At 41.8% G+C, this 21,749-nt stretch overlaps 3 protein-coding genes across 6 annotated transcripts in view; all 3 read left to right on the top strand.

Moving 5' to 3' along the window:
• Window positions 1–3,555: 3,555 nt before the first annotated feature.
• LOC116381438 (gap junction gamma-1 protein-like) lies at window positions 3,556–8,635 on the top strand. The gene is made up of 3 exons (XM_031843593.1): window positions 3,556–3,605; window positions 4,284–4,357; window positions 6,810–8,635. Exon 3 carries the CDS (start codon window positions 6,863–6,865, stop codon window positions 8,210–8,212), a length of 1,350 nt encoding a protein of 449 aa, XP_031699453.1. The 5' UTR covers window positions 3,556–3,605; window positions 4,284–4,357; window positions 6,810–6,862; the 3' UTR covers window positions 8,213–8,635.
• Window positions 8,636–9,895: 1,260 nt separating this feature from the next.
• Window positions 9,896–17,595, top strand: dbf4b (DBF4B-CDC7 kinase regulatory subunit). 2 transcript variants are annotated; one of them, XM_031842681.1, is made up of 12 exons: window positions 9,896–9,983; window positions 10,965–11,165; window positions 11,810–12,001; window positions 12,253–12,303; window positions 12,398–12,467; window positions 12,696–12,760; window positions 12,977–13,007; window positions 13,098–13,143; window positions 14,126–14,254; window positions 14,363–14,501; window positions 14,609–14,742; window positions 14,850–17,595. In XM_031842681.1, the coding sequence occupies exons 2-12, from the start codon at window positions 11,016–11,018 to the stop codon at window positions 16,312–16,314; spliced, it is 2,472 nt and encodes an 823-aa protein (XP_031698541.1). In that variant the 5' UTR covers window positions 9,896–9,983; window positions 10,965–11,015; the 3' UTR covers window positions 16,315–17,595. The 2 variants fall into 2 exon arrangements, with proteins under 2 accessions (XP_031698541.1, XP_031698534.1); XM_031842674.1 differs by having other exon boundaries at window positions 10,962–11,165.
• Window positions 17,596–18,724: 1,129 nt separating this feature from the next.
• adam11 (ADAM metallopeptidase domain 11) overlaps window positions 18,725–21,749 on the top strand; it is a 22,332-nt gene continuing 19,307 nt past the window's right edge. For all 3 annotated transcript variants that reach the window (XM_031843707.1, XM_031843705.1, XM_031843706.1), the window contains exons 1-3: window positions 18,725–19,123; window positions 19,423–19,574; window positions 21,476–21,552. In XM_031843707.1, coding sequence (XP_031699567.1) covers window positions 19,066–19,123; window positions 19,423–19,574; window positions 21,476–21,552 — 287 coding nt within the window. In that variant the 5' untranslated portion in view covers window positions 18,725–19,065. The remainder of the gene's footprint in view (window positions 19,124–19,422; window positions 19,575–21,475; window positions 21,553–21,749) is intronic.

Raw genomic sequence — 21,749 nt, 5'->3', positions numbered from 1 at the left:
TATAGGAGTGCAATGCTATATCAGTGGCGTACGCTTTTAACCGAAATGACAAGAATAGAAAAGACTTAATAGAAAATTGTAAGAAGTTACTATTAATTTATAGGCTTTTTACCAACATTTTTCATCAAAACTAGAGAAAGTCAAGGGATATACAGACAACATTTTATTTTGCTTGTTTTGTTTAACGTATTACATCAAGCTGGGACTGCAGATGAAAATTAGCCTTTTGGCTAAATCTGATACATTGACATGTTGTTGATGTTTCTTAACGTGTCAAAACAAAGTTACAAAGTGCTGTTCATGGGGAAACAATTTACCACTGCAATTAAATAAAATCAAGCAAATAAAAGTAAAACTTTCAGCTCCTCGGGCCTCTAAAGTTCTTTGAAGTGAACTGCCTCTAACTCATGTCCACACTAAGGTGACAAGTTGCAGGCCCAAAAGTTTAGGAACATAACTTCTGTGTACATCTCTTGACCAGAAGGTGGCGCCATGTCAACATTTCTCCATCAAAACTTGCTGACGTGCAGTAACAGACCTCATCAGTTCTAACAATAAACCAAGCACATTCAGGCCAACATAGAGTTGTGTTGCACTGGATTCATGAGGAAAAACCATTTGGCAACAACAGAACTAGGCTTCCTTCGGCGTAAACAGCAGTGCTGATGTGAATTCATGGAACAACTCTCAGAGAGTACGACAGCAGAGGCTCGAGGCTGTGGTGACTGAGATGACAGGAGGCGTTCGTGTGTGCTCAACGTCACCATGTCAATTTGACGTGCTGCTGAAGTCGGCCAAGTAATTTGTTGGTTCAGCTTTCTTACTTGTATGGAATTCAGTCTGTTCTAGGGTCCATTTTGCCTGCCATAACCTTGCCTCTGCATTTAGCCACTATTGTTATCTCTTCTCTGATACCCTCATCTTCCTTTAAGGTTTGACTTTCTGTCAGATCAGATAAAGACGTTCCACTAGTCATCTTTGCATCCAATCTCACATTGTTCTCTCCCCACATCTGTTTCCTTCTCTGTGATTTATTCTGTCACGCTGTCCCTCGGGTGACTCCATGTCATTGTTGTTGTCTACCAACATATTTTCTTTTGTCAGTCCAGGGCTTTTAAAGACACTGTCACCAGCAGAGAGCTGACTGTACAAAACACTTGTAGCCAACACTTTGCTTTTATCGCCTTCTTTTTTCCCCAATATGATTAAGCCATCACTCTTTGGAAAGCCTCTCCGTTAGTTATGGACTTTTGCAACTCCCAGCTCAATTGATTGTAACAGAATTGATCCTTCAATTTAGGTCATATGGAGGCTGACATTGTTCGGGGAAGAGTACATGCTGTGTCTATTATGATTAAATAGGCAAAAGATAACTTGCTGTCCAACCCAATTTCCAATGACCTCCAGCGGTAAGTGACTGGATAGAAAACCTAATTAGCATCTGTGGAGAATGATGACAAATCGTATTTGAGGATCTTGAACTCGCCAATGACCTCCTGGTGTACCTCGCTGTCAATATCCAAATACCAGCTGATACAGCCCTTCCCTTCAGCAATAACTGAACACACCCAACTGGTAAAATGCTTTAAATTGGCAGAGCTATCCGATGATTGCTTTTATTGATACCCTCATTGATTTCCCTCCATTCAATTACACCCTCGGAGGTGAAAGATAACTTCATTAAGGGACTTGAGCCTTGTAAGAGGACACTCTGAATTAGGATGTGGACTTTTATGCCAAAAACGCTATCAGGCTGATTAGGCTCGTTCCACTCCTCTGTGTTTGATTCCTCTGCTGATAGTTTAAGAATACAATCCCAGCCAACAGTCAAGCTAATAGCTTTGAGCGGTGGCAGTCAGTTAGCAACAAATGAAGATGGAAAGGCGAGGGAAGTGTGGGAGGCCTGAGCTGACGTTTGTGTCCTTGAGATGGAATGGTGGAGATAAAACTAAGATTCCTTTGCTTGTAGGTCATCAGCCACAGGATAAACAGTGTTTGAAGTCCATGGGCATATCCTTGAGGAGGTTAAATATCACAAGATAACCCTCCCTCTATCGGGAGGAGCTTTTGTGTGTTCATTAGTTTTCTGCTGAAGCTGTAGCAGTTGAGGAAAATTTAAACATTATATGATATCATAAAATACTTCATCTTGGAGGGTAAGAAACAAACCTTTGCTGGCAAAGTAGTCCAAGATCTTATTAAAAGACGTACTCCAGCAATTTAGCACCACACTTATAAAGTTAAAGGACTTGAAGCAGCAGAGGCTGTTTGTTCCATTTTCATTTAGAAACTTCTGGTTGCTATTTCAAGGCCCGGCTATAGAAAATACATGTAAGAAGTCATGGTCCTGAACGATTCACACGATTTCTCACAGTTGGGAACACATCCACATTTACAAGGATGGTCATATGGCCTGACACCACCACAGATATGAGATTAAAAAGACACATAATGTCAATAATATGGGTCAAAATAACACTACTACCGAAAGTTCCCACAATGCAATTATATAGCATATTTTTTATTTGAGCCCCAGTTAACTCTCATCTTTCAAACTTCACACCCCAAGTTTGTACACGGGCTGTTCACATCATCTGGGTTATTTCCTACTGCTTTAGAAAGCTCCGACCACGACTACAGATGACATTATACAGCTTGTTTTTACAGGCGGAGCAGTTTGTTGAGGAATTGATAGCAGAAGGCAGACAAGCTCCTTATTTGTATCCAAAGCCTGATGGAAGAAGATGAAACAAAGTGTTGGTGTCTGTTCAGCCTCAGACTCCGTCTGAAGACAACAGTGTGGTAAATACACGGTATGTGTTGTCTGAGCTGAACCAGAAACTTGAACCTCAATACAAAAAGTTGAGTACCGCCATGTCTTTCCAACACATTTGTTACATGCTTTGCTGCACTGTGAGTGAACAAACAAGTTATCATTTGTCTCAAGATAATCTTACACAAGTCCATGATGACAAGTGGACAAAGATGTCAATACTTTGGAAAACTACGATGTATTTACATAGTAGTGCAACTGATATTTCCCACACAATTGAGACTTCTTTGTCATCCAGTGTTGCAGTGAGAAACTAATGCAGGTGTGCCATTGACTGGAGGTCATAAATTGCATATTTATTTGCATGAATTTGAAAAAATAAATATATTTTAAGAGCCAATGTGTCCCCATTATTTATATTTATTGGACAATGTTATGTACAGACATTTATACATTTGCACAACGTCAATAAAGCTAACTGCCTTATGATGCTTGACTCTCTCTCTCTCTCTCTCTCTCTCTCTCTCTCTCTCTCTCTCTCTCTCTCTCTCTCTCACACACACACACACACACCCTTCTCCTTGCCTTGCCTTGCACCAGCCCATTTGTCTTCCTCTGCTCATACAATCAAAGCTCTCTCCCTCTCCAGACCAGTCTCCGGGACAAAAGTCAATGCAACACTCAATTTAGTCAAATCTTCACTCGCCTAAAACTTTGAGAACATTTTTTAAATGTAGGAGAAGTACCGTACCTCTCCGGTTGTGACGTGTTTTAACGGAGTGGACGCTACATTTTTGACGGGAGGAGCGGCGCCAAACGAGCGTGCGAAAAGGTGAGGATGCCGCGTGGTGAGTTACCACAAGGTAGGAAAACATGTCTCCTGTTAACATGTGTGTTTGAGTAATGATTACAGGTAAAACAGGTAAGGTGAATTGTTAGAAATCCCATGAGACTTGTGTTCTTATTTCCCAGGTTAACGTTATTTAAAAGTTAGTTATGTTAGCTAACTGTTACTAATGTTAGCTAGCTCACTGAGCTTACTGGTTGACTTTGTCTATAATGTTTACAAGCTTGTGTCTGTAAGTGTTGATAGCCATTAATACGCTTTAACACATACAACAGTTTGAGGGTCTGTCCTCATCTTAAGCTTCAGGTTAGCTACCCTAACGTTGCTATAATTCATATATATATTATATATATAAGATTTGTTTTTTTTATTGGATACCAAGTACAGCACAAAATATTCATTTGCATGCTTTTTCTTTTTGTAGTATTTGTTTTAAAATACTCTAACCGTTATATTTCCAGAAAGTTTTCACCGGTAAAGTGAAGATCAGAAGAACATATGAGCTTAAACGTTGGAACACTTTAATTGTTGTTTAAATGTTACATTTTTCTTTTACAATTAAATACTTTTCAGATTTTTTAAACTAGATGTCGAACATAAAATCCGTGAGGAATCTGATAAGACGTATCTTTTATGGCGGTCTCGTCTCTTTTCTCCTTGCAGGCACATGGAGTTTGAAATATCTCTGAATTCTGGCTGGAAAAACGAGGAGGATCAGAAAAATAAAACAAAAAGAGGTAATAAGTTCCCCTTCAATATGCAAAAATAGATAGACGGATGATTAATATTCAGTAGACCTGAAGCTGTAACGAAACTATCATTTTTAGTAGTTGCGAAGAAGGAGTTGTTATGAAATAAGGGTTAGTAGTACTATGTCTACTCCGTTTTTAACCTAAAAAACCTAATAAATATGTTACATGATAAACAAAGATACACTAATATTAAAGGCTAATTTTGCAGAGGAGGCACAATACAGTGTGTTCACCCTCCTACTAAAACCACATAAAGGGAAATGTGAAGGTAAATAAAGTCGGCTTCTAAATTTTAAATTCATGACCTGACCAGTTGTGTCGTATATACACATACTATACATCTTGTCCCATGTGGTTTGATGTGTGACCATAAAGTACCCTGTGGGCTCCATGTCTGGATGAACAGTGAGGAGAGACGCGTTTGGGTAATTAACCTTGCAGTCCTTCGTGATAGCATTTCCTGGGGACAGAACTATTATTTAAGTAAGTTTGCCGAGACGTCGATAACGTAGTAATGAAGGCATCAAAATGACAGAAATTGTATCTGCTTGTTCTTGTCATCGCTCTCAGGTCTGCTAGTTATTACCACCCGATTTCATTGTTTCCCCCTTTGTTCATCTGCACTAAATGCTCAACGGTGAAGTCGTAGCAAAGCAAACGTATACTGATTTATGTAGAAGTCTAGTTTCGGGGGAACATCTTGATGTCCTAGGGATCTAAATGGTACCCGTCAGTTTTCTAGTTTGTCTCTAATCAAGAAACCCCCCAAACTATAGCTTTAAAAAAAAGGAAGTGTATTGCCAGCAAACTTTATACAGTCGCCTTTCAAGTTAATAGCGGTTGAGTGTTTCATACTCATGAGATAGATTTCAGGTAGAACATCGCTTTGACTACTTTGAAGGAAACCACAAACCTTCACGTCCACAGCTTGAAGCGCTCTTAGATCGGCATGTACGAGGCTGGCTGCTCTTTAAAGTAACACTCCTCAAATAGTTATTGTAATGGCGCTGTAGGAAACTGGAGGCTTTTGGTCTGAGGCTGGGAGACATCTGGGGAAAATGCAATGCATCACCTTCAGATGTTCAATGTGGCAGTACTAGCAACGTGGGTCATCTTAAACACACTTCATTTGAAGCTCAAACCCTTAATTCACAGAGGTAGATGTGAACATATTCCGGCTCCAGACGGTGTTTCCCCGCTGCCTCTCTCTCTCTGTCGTTGCTGCCGTATTTGTGCTACTGGGTTAGCTCGTAGAGTAGTGGCTTTCACATGTTCTTCAGAAGCAAACCATTGAAATAGCTGAATTAAATGTTTTATTTTTCACTTGCCTGATCGGACAACTGCATGAGGCATTCCTGAAGTTAGGTCTTACATAGGATTATGAACTAAAATACCTGATTTGATGTTTAAATTAGCTTTTCTCTGTGTTCCTGTGCACAACCATGATTTTCTTTGCCGATGAGCTGACCTGAAAATGAGCAATTTGGAGGATTACTTCCAGTTTTTGCCATCCACGAGACTTTGGGTGGTCATAGCTGTGCTACTGGCCCTCCAAATAGTACATTACACAACATGGCCAGATGTGCAGTTTTAGAGGGCATGTGACTCTTAATGAGACAGTCAGGACTTCTCTACAGAGTGAGACATAAGGAAGCATGTTACCAGCAGCTGGACTGGGTTTCATATTCATTTTTTTTGTTTCTTTTTTTAAATAGAATGCCACACTGACAGTGTGTCAGTATGTTATAAATGATGTGTCAGTGAGAGACATCTTCAGTGGCATGGCATCGATAGCTATATATGCATTTTAATCTGTTGTTGCCAGAGTTTTGCATGATATAAAAATCAAGAAAAACAACTTTTGAAAATAATTTATTCTCAATTTGTAATAAGTATAACTGTAAGTGAATGAATTATGGAACATCTGGACAGTCAGACATAGTAACAACCTCATTTAATTGGGGATGTTCAGTTAACAATTATGGTTACACATTCCATCGTTATCATTACTCTTCCTTTTGCGTGCTCATGCCAAGGGTATGTTTAGACATGAGCTTTGGGGCGTAGCTATTAAAAGAATCAAGGATGAACGTGTTGGTATTGTGAAGAAATTCACCATGTTCACTGTAGGAAAGACAAAGAGCTCAAAAGTGCTCTGACAAAAATACTCTGTTAATACAGCAGAAGAGTGTGTGGTGTCATCATTTGCAAAATTAAAACGTGTCGATTTATTCTGTGTTTGGGGGAAAGAGAGACACAAAAAGACAGGTTAATAAATACTCTTTGTTTTTTCTCTCCACATATTAGACACTGTTAAGAAGGAAAGGGTGATTTATTATACTAAGTTCTGGGTAGATATTTGGCTTGTCTGTAATGAGTCTGTCTAAATGAATTGTTAGTATTAATGTGGGTTTCATCATTTCTTTTCTCTCCGCAGGGAAGTAACAGGAGGTGTATGTGGCCTCTCACTCTAGTTTCCCTGCAGCTATCATGAGTTGGAGTTTCCTGACTCGCCTGCTGGAAGAAATCCACAACCATTCCACATTCGTGGGCAAGATCTGGCTCACCGTCGTCATCGTCTTCCGCATCGTGCTGACGGCCGTAGGAGGGGAGTCCATCTACTACGATGAGCAGAGCAAGTTCGTCTGCAACTCGGGCCAGCCGGGCTGTGAGAACGTCTGCTACGACGCCTTCGCTCCTCTCTCGCACGTCCGCTTCTGGGTTTTCCAGATCATTCTGTTGGCCACGCCCTCGCTCATGTACCTGGGCTATGCCGTCAACAAGATTGCTCGGGCGGAGGAGCAGACAGACAGCGGGGGAGTGATCGGACTTTCGCAGAGGAAGCCCGGGAAGCCCTATCTCGCAGGCAGAAAGCAGCACAGGGGCATCGAAGAGGCCGAGGATGACCAGGAAGAAGACCCGATGATCTATGAGATGGCGGAGGAGGAGAGTGATGGCGGCGGACCGGTGAAAGGAAACAGTGGCGATAGGCTAACAAAGGTCAAGGTGCGCCATGACGGGCGCCAGCGTATCAAAGAGGATGGACTGATGCGTATTTATGTCCTTCAGCTCTTGACCCGCACCTTGCTGGAGGTGGCTTTCTTGTGTGGACAGTACGCCCTGTATGGATTCGCTGTGCCTCACACCTACGTGTGCTCAGACCAGCCCTGCCCTCACAGAGTGGACTGCTTTGTGTCCCGGCCCACTGAGAAAACGATCTTCCTCCTCATCATGTACACAGTCTCCCTGCTCTGTCTGGCACTCAACATATGGGAGATGCTTCACCTGGGCATCGGTACCATCTGTGAGATCGTACGCTCCCGCCGGGTGTGGCTGCCCGACGATGAGCTGTACGGGCTGACGCGGGCACAAGGAGCTCTCAATGACGAAGGACTGAGCGGAGATGATTACAGAGGCTACCCTTTTTCCTGGAGTGCACCATCAGCTCCACCTGGGTACAACGTCGCCATCAAGCCTCTTCTGGTATCTACAGGACACCACGACAAGCCACTACCCATCACCGACATCACTAACGCCAAGATGTCATGCCGGCAGAACCACGTGAACACTGCCGAAGAGGAGCGTCAGCAGTACACTAATAACGGTGAAAACATGTGCACAGCAGGGATGGGAGATGCCCCCAGATGTGTTCACAAGGACATCCGTCAGCCTCAGAACAAGCTGGAGGCTGACAGTCCGGCCAACAGCTACAGCAAGCCTCACCGTGAACGTAAACACCGGCAGGCCTCCAAACATTCAAGCAAGGCAGACGCTAACAGAGGCAGCAGCACCAGCAGTAGCAGCAAATATGGAGTCATAAAGGGTTCTGAGTGGATCTGAAATAATACAGACTGCGACTTTTGTTATTTTAAAACAATGCAAAGCCTTCTCAGACCAAAAAGTATTTATGTTTGTGTGTCCGTACTGTGTGTAAAACATGGACACGGCACCTAGTTTAGATTCTTTTCATACCATTATAATAGTTTGGTGATTATAAGTGATTGATAGTGTCCACTGTTAAGTCATGTGAGGATCAAACAATTTAACAGTTGGCCACAAAAAATAAACCTAAACATCCCCAATGGTAATAAATGGTACCTGCTCATGCAGATATATTATATATATATTATATATAGGAATACTCACCGCCCCAGGGCCTTCTGCCAGTCCGTGACAAAGCTGGATAAATGTTTGTTGCCGCTGTAAACAATATAAAAACGTATGAAAATAACTTTGTATATTTTGTTAAATGACTTTTGCAGGAAGATGTTGGTGCTGTGTTTGATTCCCTGTGAATATGCAGGTGTCCATGCTGTAAACCAAGGTGCCTTACTTAAACAATGTGCTGCTTCTTATTGACTCTGCATCACTTTAACTGTCACATAATGTCGTCATTAACCCCCCAAAATATATCATCACTGTGGACTGAAAGCAGAAGCTAAATCCTACTCTCTGTGTGACTAGTTTCATTACTGTCCAGGGGTTAACAATGTTTTTTCTGAGTATGCAAGCTGTATTGTTATTTTCACCAAACCAGGTTTGATGTGGATGAAGATAAATGAGAGACTATGGGTTCAGTTGGTAGTTTTACAGTGTTTTCTGTGTGTTGTTTTGGAGCGAGAAAAGCAGATCAATGGAAGTGTTTAGCAAAATATAATGACCTAACTCTGTTGTTTGAACTGTTGTCAGTGTCTTATTGTCAAGCTGTTACAATTCAACATATTTTTTGTTTGTTTGAAGTTCTTGCTATGAAGGCTGTCTGCACCAGTAGTTTATGATATTGACATGACGAAACAATCAGTGCATCTGGTCTGTTGTATGTTTGTTTCAGGCCTGGTATAAAGAGTTCTTTGTCATCAATAAATACTTTTAATTGCAGATTTTCAGATTGAAATGTCATTAAGGCTTGTTTTTTGCACTGCCAGTGTTTTTGTGAACAGTATTTTTCTGAACAAAAATAAAGAATTGGCATTTGTTATGTATTCTGTGTCTGACATATAAGTATTATGGTGGCATGACAGTATAAAACAAGTATTGTAAATTTGAATCCTCCAATGGGTGGAATGAGATTACAGACACATTGCCCTCTGCTGGGCAGCAACGGATAACATTTTAACTATCTTCCTCTTCAATGAGACTGAGGCTTTGATCCCCAAAGATTAAAATGATCCGTGTTTCAGTTAATGTTACACGTTGACAGCTAAGGTAATAGAAAGCGATTATATTAGTTTTTCAAAAACAATTTCACCCCTTTTATTAAAGCACACTAATATACTTTTTATTGTTTATTTTGAAAGCAGCAAAACATGGCTGGGGCAATGGTGACCAAATATGTTCAAATGTTTTGGCAATTTTTTCAATTTCAATAGTGGGTTTACTTTAAATAAATACTGAATGATAAAATAGATAATAATCACCTTAAGTACAACTAATATTTTGATATCCAACCATCTATATGGCAGAGCGTTTTTTCCCGGAAGTGACGTTGACGCTACGTTCCCCTCTCTCCGCCAGTGTTTTTAAAAAAGCGGCGGTTGCTCCTCGAGCACCTTTTATAGTGAATCAAAAGCATTTAATTCTTTATCGCAGTTGTCCAGCACAATATTACAACGTAAGTGGGTTATATATATTTATTTAGACGAATATTAAACCTCATTACAAACTTTTTGTGTGGGTCCAGGCGTTGTTTATATCGAGGAAAGCTAAGCTAGCTAAAGTCAGCTTATGCTAACTAAAACAGCTAGGTTTGCTAACTAGGTTAGGTGAATAATGTGTATATTGCGCTGTTGTAGTAGTTAAACTAACTTTACATGCTTTATCACAGAATGTGTCGATGTCTCACTGTAAGATTGCCGCAACCTTGGTTTCAGCAAACTATTAAATTTAGCATTAGTCTTTGTAAACTTTACCACAATCTGACAACAGAGAGGAAACCGCATGTCATTTAAGTTTTTTATTTATTCATTTGTACGTTTGTTATTGTTATTAAGAGAACGGGTTCAGCTCAGTAATAAAAGCACTAATCTCATATATGAGCACTCACGTTAGTTATATACAAGATAAAATAAGATAATATGGTAATAAGATAGAATGAAAACGATAAGATAGAATGACAATGAGGTGATGGAAATGAGTAAGTTGTAAGATCAAAAGCGATGACATAAATTGTGCTGTATGCATATTAAATTATAATTGTGCGTAAAAGTATGTGACATTATCTGTTAATAGTATTTTACAAATGTAATAACTAGAAAGAATGACGTGAGAAATGAGAGTGGAATGAGATAAAATAATATCAAGAATATAACATGATCATATATATATATATAAAAAAGGGGATTGTGTTTGGCTCAATAGCAGCAGTATGATGCAATGTATTCTTACGTAACAGTAGTGGAGACCTTGCATTACGTCACTCAAAGAACTTTGGACACAACTTTGTCAAAACAAAATTATTAAACATTAGTAAAACAAGTGTTTATATATATACTCTTCTTTAAAGAGCTATTGTTTTTATTAGTGCTCTGTCAAATGTGTATGCAGAATTATAACATTTTAATTAACACATGTTCTGTTCTCTTTTCTTAAGTAGGATCCTGGTGTTTGTCTGTGAAGCTGTACGCTCCTTTACTGCACCAGGATCATGCAGCATCAGCAGTGTGCAGAGGAGCGAGGCCTTCTGGGCTCACTCTGTCCTGGGCAGAAGAAGCTGGAGGGGAAGACCTTCTACTTGGACCGTCTAAAGAAACGCTCAACAGCCCTGCTTTTGGAGGCCGTTTCTCTTCTGGGAGGGGTGAGCATGTGTAAAGGCAGCATGCCTGTGCATCCTATGCTTTAAACATTGTTTTTTTTTTTATACAAGAATTGTGATCAGGGTTTGATCTAGGCTGTGACATTTTACATATAAACTACCATGCAAGAGTTTGGCTCCGCCATCAATTTGCACACATTTATCTGCCTTCAGAATGATCAAAAATGTTTGTTTTAGGTCCGTTTTTTAAGACGTTGTAGCCAAAAGCATTACTAAATGGTACACCATTAAGATGCAACGATTAGTTGACTATTTGAATAATCAACAACTATTTTGATAAGCGATTTCTCGTTTTACCAAAATAGTAATTTTTCATGCTTAATCGACAGCAAATGTTGTTTTCAGCCTCTCAAATATGGAAACTCCTTGCTTTTCTCTGTTTAATGTCGCATAAAAGTGAAATATATTTGGGTTTTGGATTGACAAAAGAAGACATTTAAAGACATCAACTAAGACTTTTCTCACTATTTTCTTGCGTTCTATAGACCAAACGATTAATCAATATATATAGAAAATAATCTGCAGATTCATATTCACAAAGAAAAAGACAAAGGTCTGACTATGACAGATGTCTCTCAGCAGAAACTGATGAGCAGATGCTGTTTTGTTTTTTTCTTTCTCTGAAGAGGGTCGAGAGTTTCCTGCACAAGGACGTGTGCTTTGTCGTGACTGAAAGCCAAGAGGGCCCGAAGGAGCAGAAGTGTACCGACACTAAAGCGGAGACAAAGGGGACGAGTGAAGAAGCCCAGCGTCCTATAATGCAGCGAGAGTGCGTCTTCAGCAGTGACAAACGGAGACCAGGAACTCCTAGACCAACGGTACAAAGCATCACCCATGCACGTTTTAAAACCTTTTACAGCTTATAGGCTCTATTACTTGTGTAAATTGTGACACATTTATATAAGAAATATGAAAATACTACATATTACCGTTCAGAACAATTACCCTTTTAAACATCCTGACTTTCTTTTGATCTTTTCTTCCATCACAAACTCATTTGGACAATGCCCCACTAGATGTGTTATCGGCTAGAATGAAATGTATATCTGTGCTGTGTGTTTCTCTTCAGGCTTGTGGCAGCCGTGGGAAGGCCCTGCTGGAAAAAGCCATTCGCAACAATGTGAGTGGGCTTTATTTGTTGTGGATATCGGTGATGTCCTGAAGACTGACGTGGTTTGTTATCGTGACTTTATTCTGATGGATCTGTATTGTAGGAGCGACTGCAGGGGACCAGTGTTTTGGCCAATGCACGATCATGGGGAGTGAAGATTTTGTACGTGGACGGTATCCTTGTGACTAATAACGTGATTACGCAAACTCTAATCTGTCTTATATTCGTTCACCGCTGTAGTGCAGTGATCCTCTGCTCACAGCAGATGGCACCATGCGAGAGCTTACTGTGTCTTACTGACACCAGCTCAAGAAGCCTGCTGTTAACCAGCGTAGAAATGTCACATTCTTAATCCCAGAAAGTGTGTGGAGGTTTGTTATTGTTCCTTAATGTTGTATCAGATGTCCTTTTGTATTTGAAGCAGTTGACTCGAGAGAGCTTCAGTGCTATACAAAAGAGGCCGGAGGTAAGATGTCTTTTCACTTCATCAGACATTAAAATGTAATAGTTTTACATTTAAAAAAACAAGCAAGTAAATGATTTATGAATTAATTAGTGACACATTAACAGTGCTGAAAAGATAGTTCCCATTAAAATGTGATAAACTTTGTTAGGGATTATAATCAGCCTTTTCTCTTTATTATTGATGAGTCTAAATTGAATTCTTTCTTTTTTAATGCAGAGGACTTCCACCAAGCAACATGTTGTCAAAGGTTAGTTTATGTATGTGTGCTGCTAATGTCTTTATTTCCCAACAACACAGTATAAGTGCTTTTTTAATTGTCTGTTCTCCTGGTCCACAGCTGCAGCATTGAGGGCTCCCTATCTTAAAATTGAAGACATGAGCAGGTGACTTTCATCCCTCATTCAGAGCAGTTTGTTTTTTGTGTTTTATTTCCTGTGTAGCAGGGGTGGGGCGACTTAAATCCAAAGGTAACAGTGCACTTGGGAAACAGCAACCGTCTGTCCTGCTCTGTCCTGAGGGAAATATCTGAATCTTAAGCTGCTAAATGCTCCACTGTGTTCAGCAGCTAGTCCCCGAGTTTGGTGCTGAGAAGCCACAGTGGCTTCATAGAGCTTTTAACTGGTTGGAAACAGCTATGTTTTGCATCTGGAAAAGATGCAATGAGAGCCGTGAGAGTGAACCAAAACAGTAGAGCTGCGGGTCGGACAGCTAAACAATCGGCTGAACGTCGCTATCAAACTCCTTAAAGCCGAGGGGACCTGAAGCGACCCTGTTCACATTGTTTTCATATTGTGATTTAGTGTAAAATATTAGTTACAGCTTCTTTAATTCTGTGTTTGATTCCAAAATGAATATAAATGGTTTAGTATCAGATCCTTTTTTTGCAGTTCAAGCATAATGACTTGCAGTGACCTGTCCCTATGTTCCTGCCCTTCCTTACCCCACTGGGTGCTAGTTGTGGAGGTTTACATTTCAGCCCAGATGATTTTCTTAATTGAACCTGTTGAGGAGTCCTATCGTGTAATGTGACGAGCCCCCCCTCAGTGGTGCTGCTCCCCAGGAGCCCAGCGCTCGAGCGGATACAATTTCTATTCGATGAAGCTTTGTAAGCTCCACCGCCCGTTCCTGCAGCGGATCTCTATGTGCTAACAGGTCTTTTCATTCGCCCTCTCATTTCACTTAATTGAAGTGCTCTGGCTAAGAGAACCCATGACATCTGAAACATTTGAATGATAGCCGAGTTAGCCGATTAATCTCACATTTTGCAAAGTGGATTGAAATATTTTTAATTAGAAAATAAGATGATAATAATGTTTTTGTTTTTCATTTTGTGTATTAAATCCTGTTGTTTTGTTATCTAACCAGGAGACACAAGCCCTTGCATATGCAATCTATGGCCTTCCCCACTCTGTGGTACTCGGGCCGCTTTAGTCCCTTTGAAGCTCCACCTCCTCTGTTTGATCAGCAGTCAGAGCAAGGAGAGAATAAAACAAGGTTTGTTTAACTAAAGGATGTTAAGAAGTGTTGTTTTCTAACAAACAAATTGGGTTCAACAGTCCATGATGAAGGATTTATCCTAATTGTTCATTCTTTGTAAATTAGGGAGAAGAAAAAAGTTGAAAGCAGCATTCAGGACAAATCTCAAACCGCACTCGACAGTAACCCTTCACCTTGGAGGCCACGCAAAAAGGAAGTGTCTTACTGTGAATGCTGTCATCAACCCTTCACTAATCTGGAGGAGGTGGAAATCTTTAAGAATTACTTTTGTTGCCACCTAACAGATTTTTTGCGATCATTGTTTGGCTTGTGTTTACATCTGTGACTGGTTGTCTTTGTTGGCCCTCGCAGCACTTGCAGACTGATCAGCACCGTGCTTTTGTTCTGGATGCCTCAAACTACAGTGTGGTGGACCAACTCGTGACTGAGATGCTGCCGGGATTTAACCCCAATCCAGCTCAACACTCGGATGAAACACTGAACCGGTGAGTATTGGTCATTGCATAGAAATGTGCTAATGATGTGAAATTCCTGTAATCTTGTTTTTCTGAGTTTTCTGTGTTGAAATGTTTTTTCTTCTTTCCTTCCTTAGACCACCAACCCCTTTTCCCATCGGTGAACTGGAGCCTCTCACTGATGCGGAGACGGAGCATGCTGTTCAGGCCTTGCATAGACATGGTTCATCTTTCCATATTCACCTCTCCAGTCCTGCTAAGGGTCCTCGTTCATCTGGCCCTGCCTGCCCATCACCAGGAGTTCAGTTTCCCATCCCAAATCCACCAGCCACTCGACCTACTGACATCCAGCCGTGCAGTACTAACACAGACTGCCAGCTCCCTGACATCCATCCTCAAGCATTAAGTCCAGCGATGCCTGTTTTGGATATTGAACCACAAGCTCACAATGAACACTTCTCCCCATCCCCTGACCCGTACTCCCTGCCTCCGGTCCTCAGCCCACAAGTCCCTTATACCTCCTACATTATGGAGCCGCACTGCCCGTACTCGGAGCCCCCTGTCCTCAGTCCTCAACAGTACATTGCAGAGGAGGCTGAGGAAGCACACGCTTGTGAAATGGACACTGGAGAAAGTATGTCTCAGTGTGTCCCTGATCCTATCTCCACAACACATTTTCCCTCTGTGGCTTCGACAAATGCAGAAGGAGTAAAGGGATCAAATCAAGAAAGTATTTTGGGATTAAGTGAGATCATATGTTCCACCAATGGTTTGGAGCGTGCGACGCTGTTGTCGCGTAGATCTCGGTCCCTCCCTCGACAGATGGCGGCGACGCCAAACGCCAAAAAGCGCTGTAGATCAGCCAGCCCAGAACATAGCCGGAGCAAAAGGAGGAGGATTATAGCGGAATTTGGCTTCAGACGTAGCTGGATTAAACAAGTGTATACAGCTGCCAAACCAGAAAGTGACATTATGGCAAAACCTGAGGGCTGTTTGTTATTTGACAATGTCTCTTGTCAGGAAATACAGTCCCGTCTTAACCCAAAGGTTTCCTCCACATGCACTGTGGAAGCACTCGGTTCAAAACAGACTTTTACCACGTTTTGTGTTCCTACAGTACAGAATTTCACTCAGGAAACAAATCAAAGCGATATTTTAGGTCACGGTGGCACTTATGTTGCTGATCATCCGTCACAGCCACTCTCCTCAAAAGCAAAGACTTGTGACAAATCTCACAGTGCGTTTTCATGTCAAGACTCTCAGCGTGCGCTGTCCCACTCCACCTCGGTGTGCATCGAGTCAGCCCTCATCCCAGACTTAGCCAGACTGTCTCCATCATCATCAGACTCTGACTGGGACTGTGGCCTGCTGTCACGACTCGGACCTTCCCGCGCCGCTCCACCGTCACCCACCGAGCAGAGCCGCGAGCTCGACAAGGAGCTCCTCCACATGCCGTGCACCTGGATGCACGACACCAGCTACGAGTCCCGACTACACACCGTCCTTCAGCCGTCACCCCCAGCCGCCTCGCTGTGCGGGGAAGAAGTGGACCCTTCAGCGTTTTCCAGGACTGTGGTACAAATTGTTGAGGTTCAGCACTGACGGTTATTTTCTTGGTCATTTTAAAATACTGCAAGACCTGCTACCTGGGAGCTGTGCAAACTGCTGCATAGCTAACAGAGAGGAAACAATTGGCAGCGCTTAAGCTCATCAAAATAAGTGAATGAAGTGTACACTGAATAAATATTTAAATCTTAGTGCAAACTAAAATGTTATATTAAGCTGATTTTAAAGGTGCTGATTTCTATTTTCTCTTATTTTTTGTTGAGGTAGATGTTACTTAGTGGATGCATATTCTCAGGAATTTGAAGAGCGTCCATTATCGCTTTTCCTCTCGACCCCTAATCCTCCTCGTGCACAGAACCCTGAGCAGTATTCCGTATATGTTGTGCTGACTGAAGTCTTTCAGCAGCTATGTCCGGGAACATATGGCGGTATAGAGAATTTAATGAGGCTTTTCTGAAAGGGGCATTACTCAATTACTGTAAGTGCTGTGTCTGGATCAGATCCCACTCGCGCCGGTGTTGATGAGGCGTTGGTAGAGTGGAGGACTCGCGCAACCTGTGGGACAGAAATCTCTCCGATTAATGTAAAATTGCATTTCCCACCTTTTGAAGGTTGGCCAAAGGACTTGTTTTGTCAAGGGGAGACTGCTGCTTCACGGTATGTGTGCTGCAGCTACAGGGAGGTTCATCGTCTTCTCTTGTTAGTGTTTGAACCTGCCATCAAAGACTTGTCATTGCTCATCATAACAGACAAAACTAAAATGTCCAAAATCTCACCTTCTGAATATCTTACATGGACTTTTAAAACAAACATGCAGAATTCTTGTACAGTGTTTTTAAATAAATGTTTTGAACCATAAACATTTTCTGTTGCATAGTTATGAAAAAGTTGTTGCTCAGGTGAAGCAAAGTTAAGAAAAGTTGGGGTTTGCGGAGTGTAATTTCCCCCTCCCCCCTCTTGGCTTAAATAAGTGCTGACTCTGCGTGTATGCTAAAGGAGAGCTGAATGGGAAGGGAAGGATGAGGCAAGGACAGCAGTGGGTCGATGTGTCCTGTTTGGCTCATCAGCCCAGCTTCCAGCTGACACAAACAATATTTGATATCTCATCTCCGAGCCTTGTTACGTAACACTCGGCTCTCCAGATTTGTTAAAATGAAAGGAGCCCGTGTATGAGTGACCCTGGCCAAAACCACCTTTAACTTTGGAGACTATTTTTGGAAAGGAATCTAGTTTGGTTGTGTCTAGTGAGATGTCATTTCCAACTGGAAGTTTAGGGTTCAAGTGAAAAACAAAGCTCAAAATACCAAATATTCTGGTCTAAGTATTTGACATGTCCGCCCACAGACAGATTTTGTGTGAGTGGTTAATGGATTGTAGTTGGCAGTCATGTTTGATCATTAAAGCTAGTTATATCTTTAAATCAATGATTAGTCTTTTCAGAGCTCTGTGAACACTGAATATAAACGTTCAATCACCAGCTCTCGTCATTTACGATCTTCCTTTACAGATGTTCACAGTAGGCCTAACTAAATGTTTCTTCTCCATGTTGGCTTAAAAGTTAGTTCAAAGTTTATCGTTTTGTCAGCTGCTGTTTCCATGCTCCAGAATAAATGTACAATCTCTATATAAATGCACACTAATTAGAAGAAAAGGTACTCTACATTTAGAATAGCATTATGATAAGCGTTAAACGGTCACAAACTAAACTGCTTCATCAGGACTGTGTGTCTGGTTTGATCAGATTTGACTGAAAAAACACCAACTGTCATCAGAATGTGATTTAACTGTTGACGTTTCAGACATTGTGCTTTTCAGCTGAGAGCGGCCAACGTCATACCATTGAGAAGGTAATAAAGTTATCTCTCAAGTGCAAGAATCAAAACTGTTATAACTGGCAGGAAGTTGTTCAGGTCAGCCAAAGTATGTTAGTTAGTTTAAAGAATATTAAGAGACCTCAAAGTACCCTGTATACAAAAAAATAAAAACCAGAGTAAAGTCCAAAATATGGTTTGTTTTGGGGGTGTAACATAAATATTCATTTTCTTTCTTTTTGTATCACAATAATCTTGTTACTTATTAAATTTAATCCTATAACTCCTCTTTGGGATTCAGACCACCGATCTTTATAGTTAGGAATGTAAAAGTCACCAGGTTCACTGATGACAAAAAACAATTACCATTAGGCAAAGCCAATGATTAATATATGTTTGATTATGTTTGCTTTATTGCTATGATTAATAAAGGGGGGGAAACCCGATTGAAACTCCATATCAAATGTATTTAAGACGTGTTATGTAACATAAATGTATCTTAATTTTAAAGAATTAGCATAATCCTAATTCAGACAGAAATACGATGTTATTATTCATTCTTTAGTTGGTGGAGTCTACTATCAGGGGTTACCCGGACACTTGAGTTTTGGCCAAAGAGCGTGGGTGTGCCGTCAAACCCCACGTGCCCCCTGTTTCCCTTTCCACTGCTCCGCGCGCAGCCTCATTGCTTCAATCAAGTCCAGTATCGTCAGACCGATAGAGGAGTGTGTGTGTGATAACGCTGACACCGACACACACCATGCTGCTGGAGCCGAGCAGCGGAGCCTCGCCAGGGGGCTTTTAACTCTCTTCAGGCGGAGAGGGGTTGAGAAATGCGGGCGCCGCGTTTAAAGGAACCCCGCTGTTCTGTTTGCCTTCACTGTCAACAACAGTCCTACTGCAGCTCCGCGCACGGCTCCTATCGGTTCATTTAACGGCGCTGCACCGAGGATATCCCTGGGACTATGTGAGCATCATGCTCGCTGTGAGGTGCCTGCTGTTCGCTGCAGTGTGTGCACGGTGCGCCGTGGCAGGTAAGACGCTCCGACGCTTTTCTTTCATGTTACTGTTTAGTGTATCACATGCAACCTATCATCATTGGGGGGAAAAAAACAAATAAAATGCATAGTTTTCTGTCAGTTATTGCATCCACTCAACCGGTGCAATAACAAGGACCGTGCTATTGTTGCATCGGTGCCAGCAAGCAGCTCGCCATCAGCTGTTGAATTCTGCAGAAATAAGACATATAACCTCATCCAGATTCATAGACCCCCCCCCCCCCCACTTTGACTCATGCTGGCTGTGCACTGAACCTCCTCGTGGACTCTTGCAGGTCTGAGGGAACGGGTCAGTCTGGAAGGAAGGCTGCCGCCTGCAGAAGAGGTCGTTCAGCCCAAGCAGCTCCTGCAACAGATCCACTCCCAGGAGGAGCTGCTCCACAGCCGCCTGAACACTCGGGTCAAAAACTACACAGCCGAAGCGCAGGTGAGTTTTGTCTGCACACGTATTTAGCTATTATACCCCTTCATTTGATCTCGGTTTCTACATGTTCGTAAAGTTGTTGTTGGTATCAAATTGTTATTATTTTGCGAGATAGTTTGTCCTGGCCCTTAACTTAGCTGTTTTTTGTGATACATTTTTTTGGTGCTTTTACTATATTCTTTAAAGCTACACACTGAGGATTTAGTACAGCCACATATCAACATGTCCTGTACAGGTTCTGTATGTACCCCCACTCTGATAACCTTAAATTCTAACAACGAATATCTAAAAGAATATTGCATAATAAATAGATGGATAAAAGAGTTGAAAAGGGAGAACGGAGAGATAAACATTGTTGTGTACGTCTGTAGACAATGAATGCACCCCTAACCTTCACCTGCACTCTGTCTCGACCTGACTCACCCCTGTTTGTCATCTCTTTTGAGGTCATGTGTCTGTCTACCCTACTCTGTGACACCCCCCACATGACGCCCAGTTTACCCGGGCCATAACAGGGCATTAAAAAAAAACCTCAGCCCACCACCCCCTCCTCTAGCTGCCTCCTCCTTTCCAGTCCATTAGATTATATTTCACACATCTACCTGTCCTCTCTCGTTACCTTCACTATAAACGCTGCCTGTCAGTCAGCTGCAGGCCTGTCAGTGGATATGACACAGGTCTGCCCTTCAGCTACCCTTGGTGGGCAGCGTGCCATCTCAGGACCTCACGTCCCTGAGACTGTAGAAGCCCTCTAGAAGGTGATCTGCTTGAAGTTTATGGAGCAGTCTGACTGCTGTCACACAGCTAGTGACTAGATCATACTTGAGTAGATGGCAACTATTTAGCATTAATACTTTAAAATGGAGTTGGGTAACTATATCTTTTTTTAAATTGACATCCTATTTGTGTCTATAGAGACCATACGAGTCCGTGTCTTGACTTGAGATGCTGTATGGTGTGTCAGTTGAATATTTGGGCTTTTATGTTTAAATAATAAAATTGGTATACAATTAACCATCACCACAGTCAGAGCAGCTGATGCAGCTTTCTTGTCTCTGCTCACAGGCACCATTGTGGGCTTTTTATTGTACTGTATACGGACCCAGCGGAGATTTAGATTGATACTAAGTGGTTTGCAGAGAGTGCATGCATGGCAATACTAATGAGACCTTCCTTTCAGCTTGGCCAGTAAGTAGTGCTGGGAGCCACCACAGAGCTCTGTGGATGAGACTGAGCTGATGAGCCCCAATGCCCAGTTTTATCCTAAAAAGCCTCAGGGATGGACGAGGCTATCTCGCCTTCAGGAAGAGGTTCCCAAAATAGAGCCTCCCTTTCTTATGTTTCTTTGTTGCTTTGGTCTCCGTGTCTTTAAGTTATTTCATATTAAACATCCATCGATCTTCTTCCCTCCTCCACTTTCTATTTATCATATTCTGTCACATTTGTTCCTGAAAAATACCTGACAAATTAGTGAGTTATTTGTTTGAGTCGGCGTCTGGGACCAACATCATGCAGAGATATGAACTAGAGATGCAGCGGTTATTGATTCTTTAAGTAAGCTCTAGACATCCAAGTACTTCTTTATGCATATATTCTGGTCATCACTGTAAGTGTCCATATTTCTTTATCTACATTGTACTGACTACTTGCCCCCTGTAGACAGCACCATGAGACATAAACTAGGAATCAATGCACAAATATTAATGCATGACCGTGACTAAGAGATGTAGACTCTGTTCTGAAGTGAACAAACCTATAAACTGCCATCAACAGACAGACGTAATCAATCGGAGTTAGTTTGAGTTTTTGTTGCTTCTTACTTCGGTATCTCAGTAATTTTAATCAAATGTAAATCTCCAGTCCAATATTTCCTCTCTTCGCTCTTCCAACTTCTCCTCCCTCAGCCCGTCCATCTGGCCCAGAGCAGCTTCTTGGTGGAGGCCTTTGGCGCGTCCTTCATCCTTGACCTGGAACTCAACCAGTAAGTCACCGCATGCCTGCAAAGCATTCACACATCTGCACCATTGAGGCACCAAACCACAGACATGACCATACTCGCATGCACACGCTTACTGCCTTTCTTCCTTCACCCGTGTGTCCCGCCCACCTAAAGTCTGTACTGTAAGTCCTGTGTGTTGGCATTAAACGGACTGGCCGCAGGCTGAATGTATACCTCCC

The sequence above is a fragment of the Anarrhichthys ocellatus genome, unplaced genomic scaffold, assembly GCF_004355925.1.
Source record: "Anarrhichthys ocellatus isolate YVR2014 unplaced genomic scaffold, GSC_Weel_1.0 scaffold4, whole genome shotgun sequence".
Classification (NCBI taxonomy): Eukaryota; Metazoa; Chordata; class Actinopteri; order Perciformes; family Anarhichadidae; genus Anarrhichthys; species Anarrhichthys ocellatus.
The sequence above is the reverse complement of the archived record's forward strand: the minus strand, read 5'-3'. Positions and strand labels throughout refer to the sequence as shown.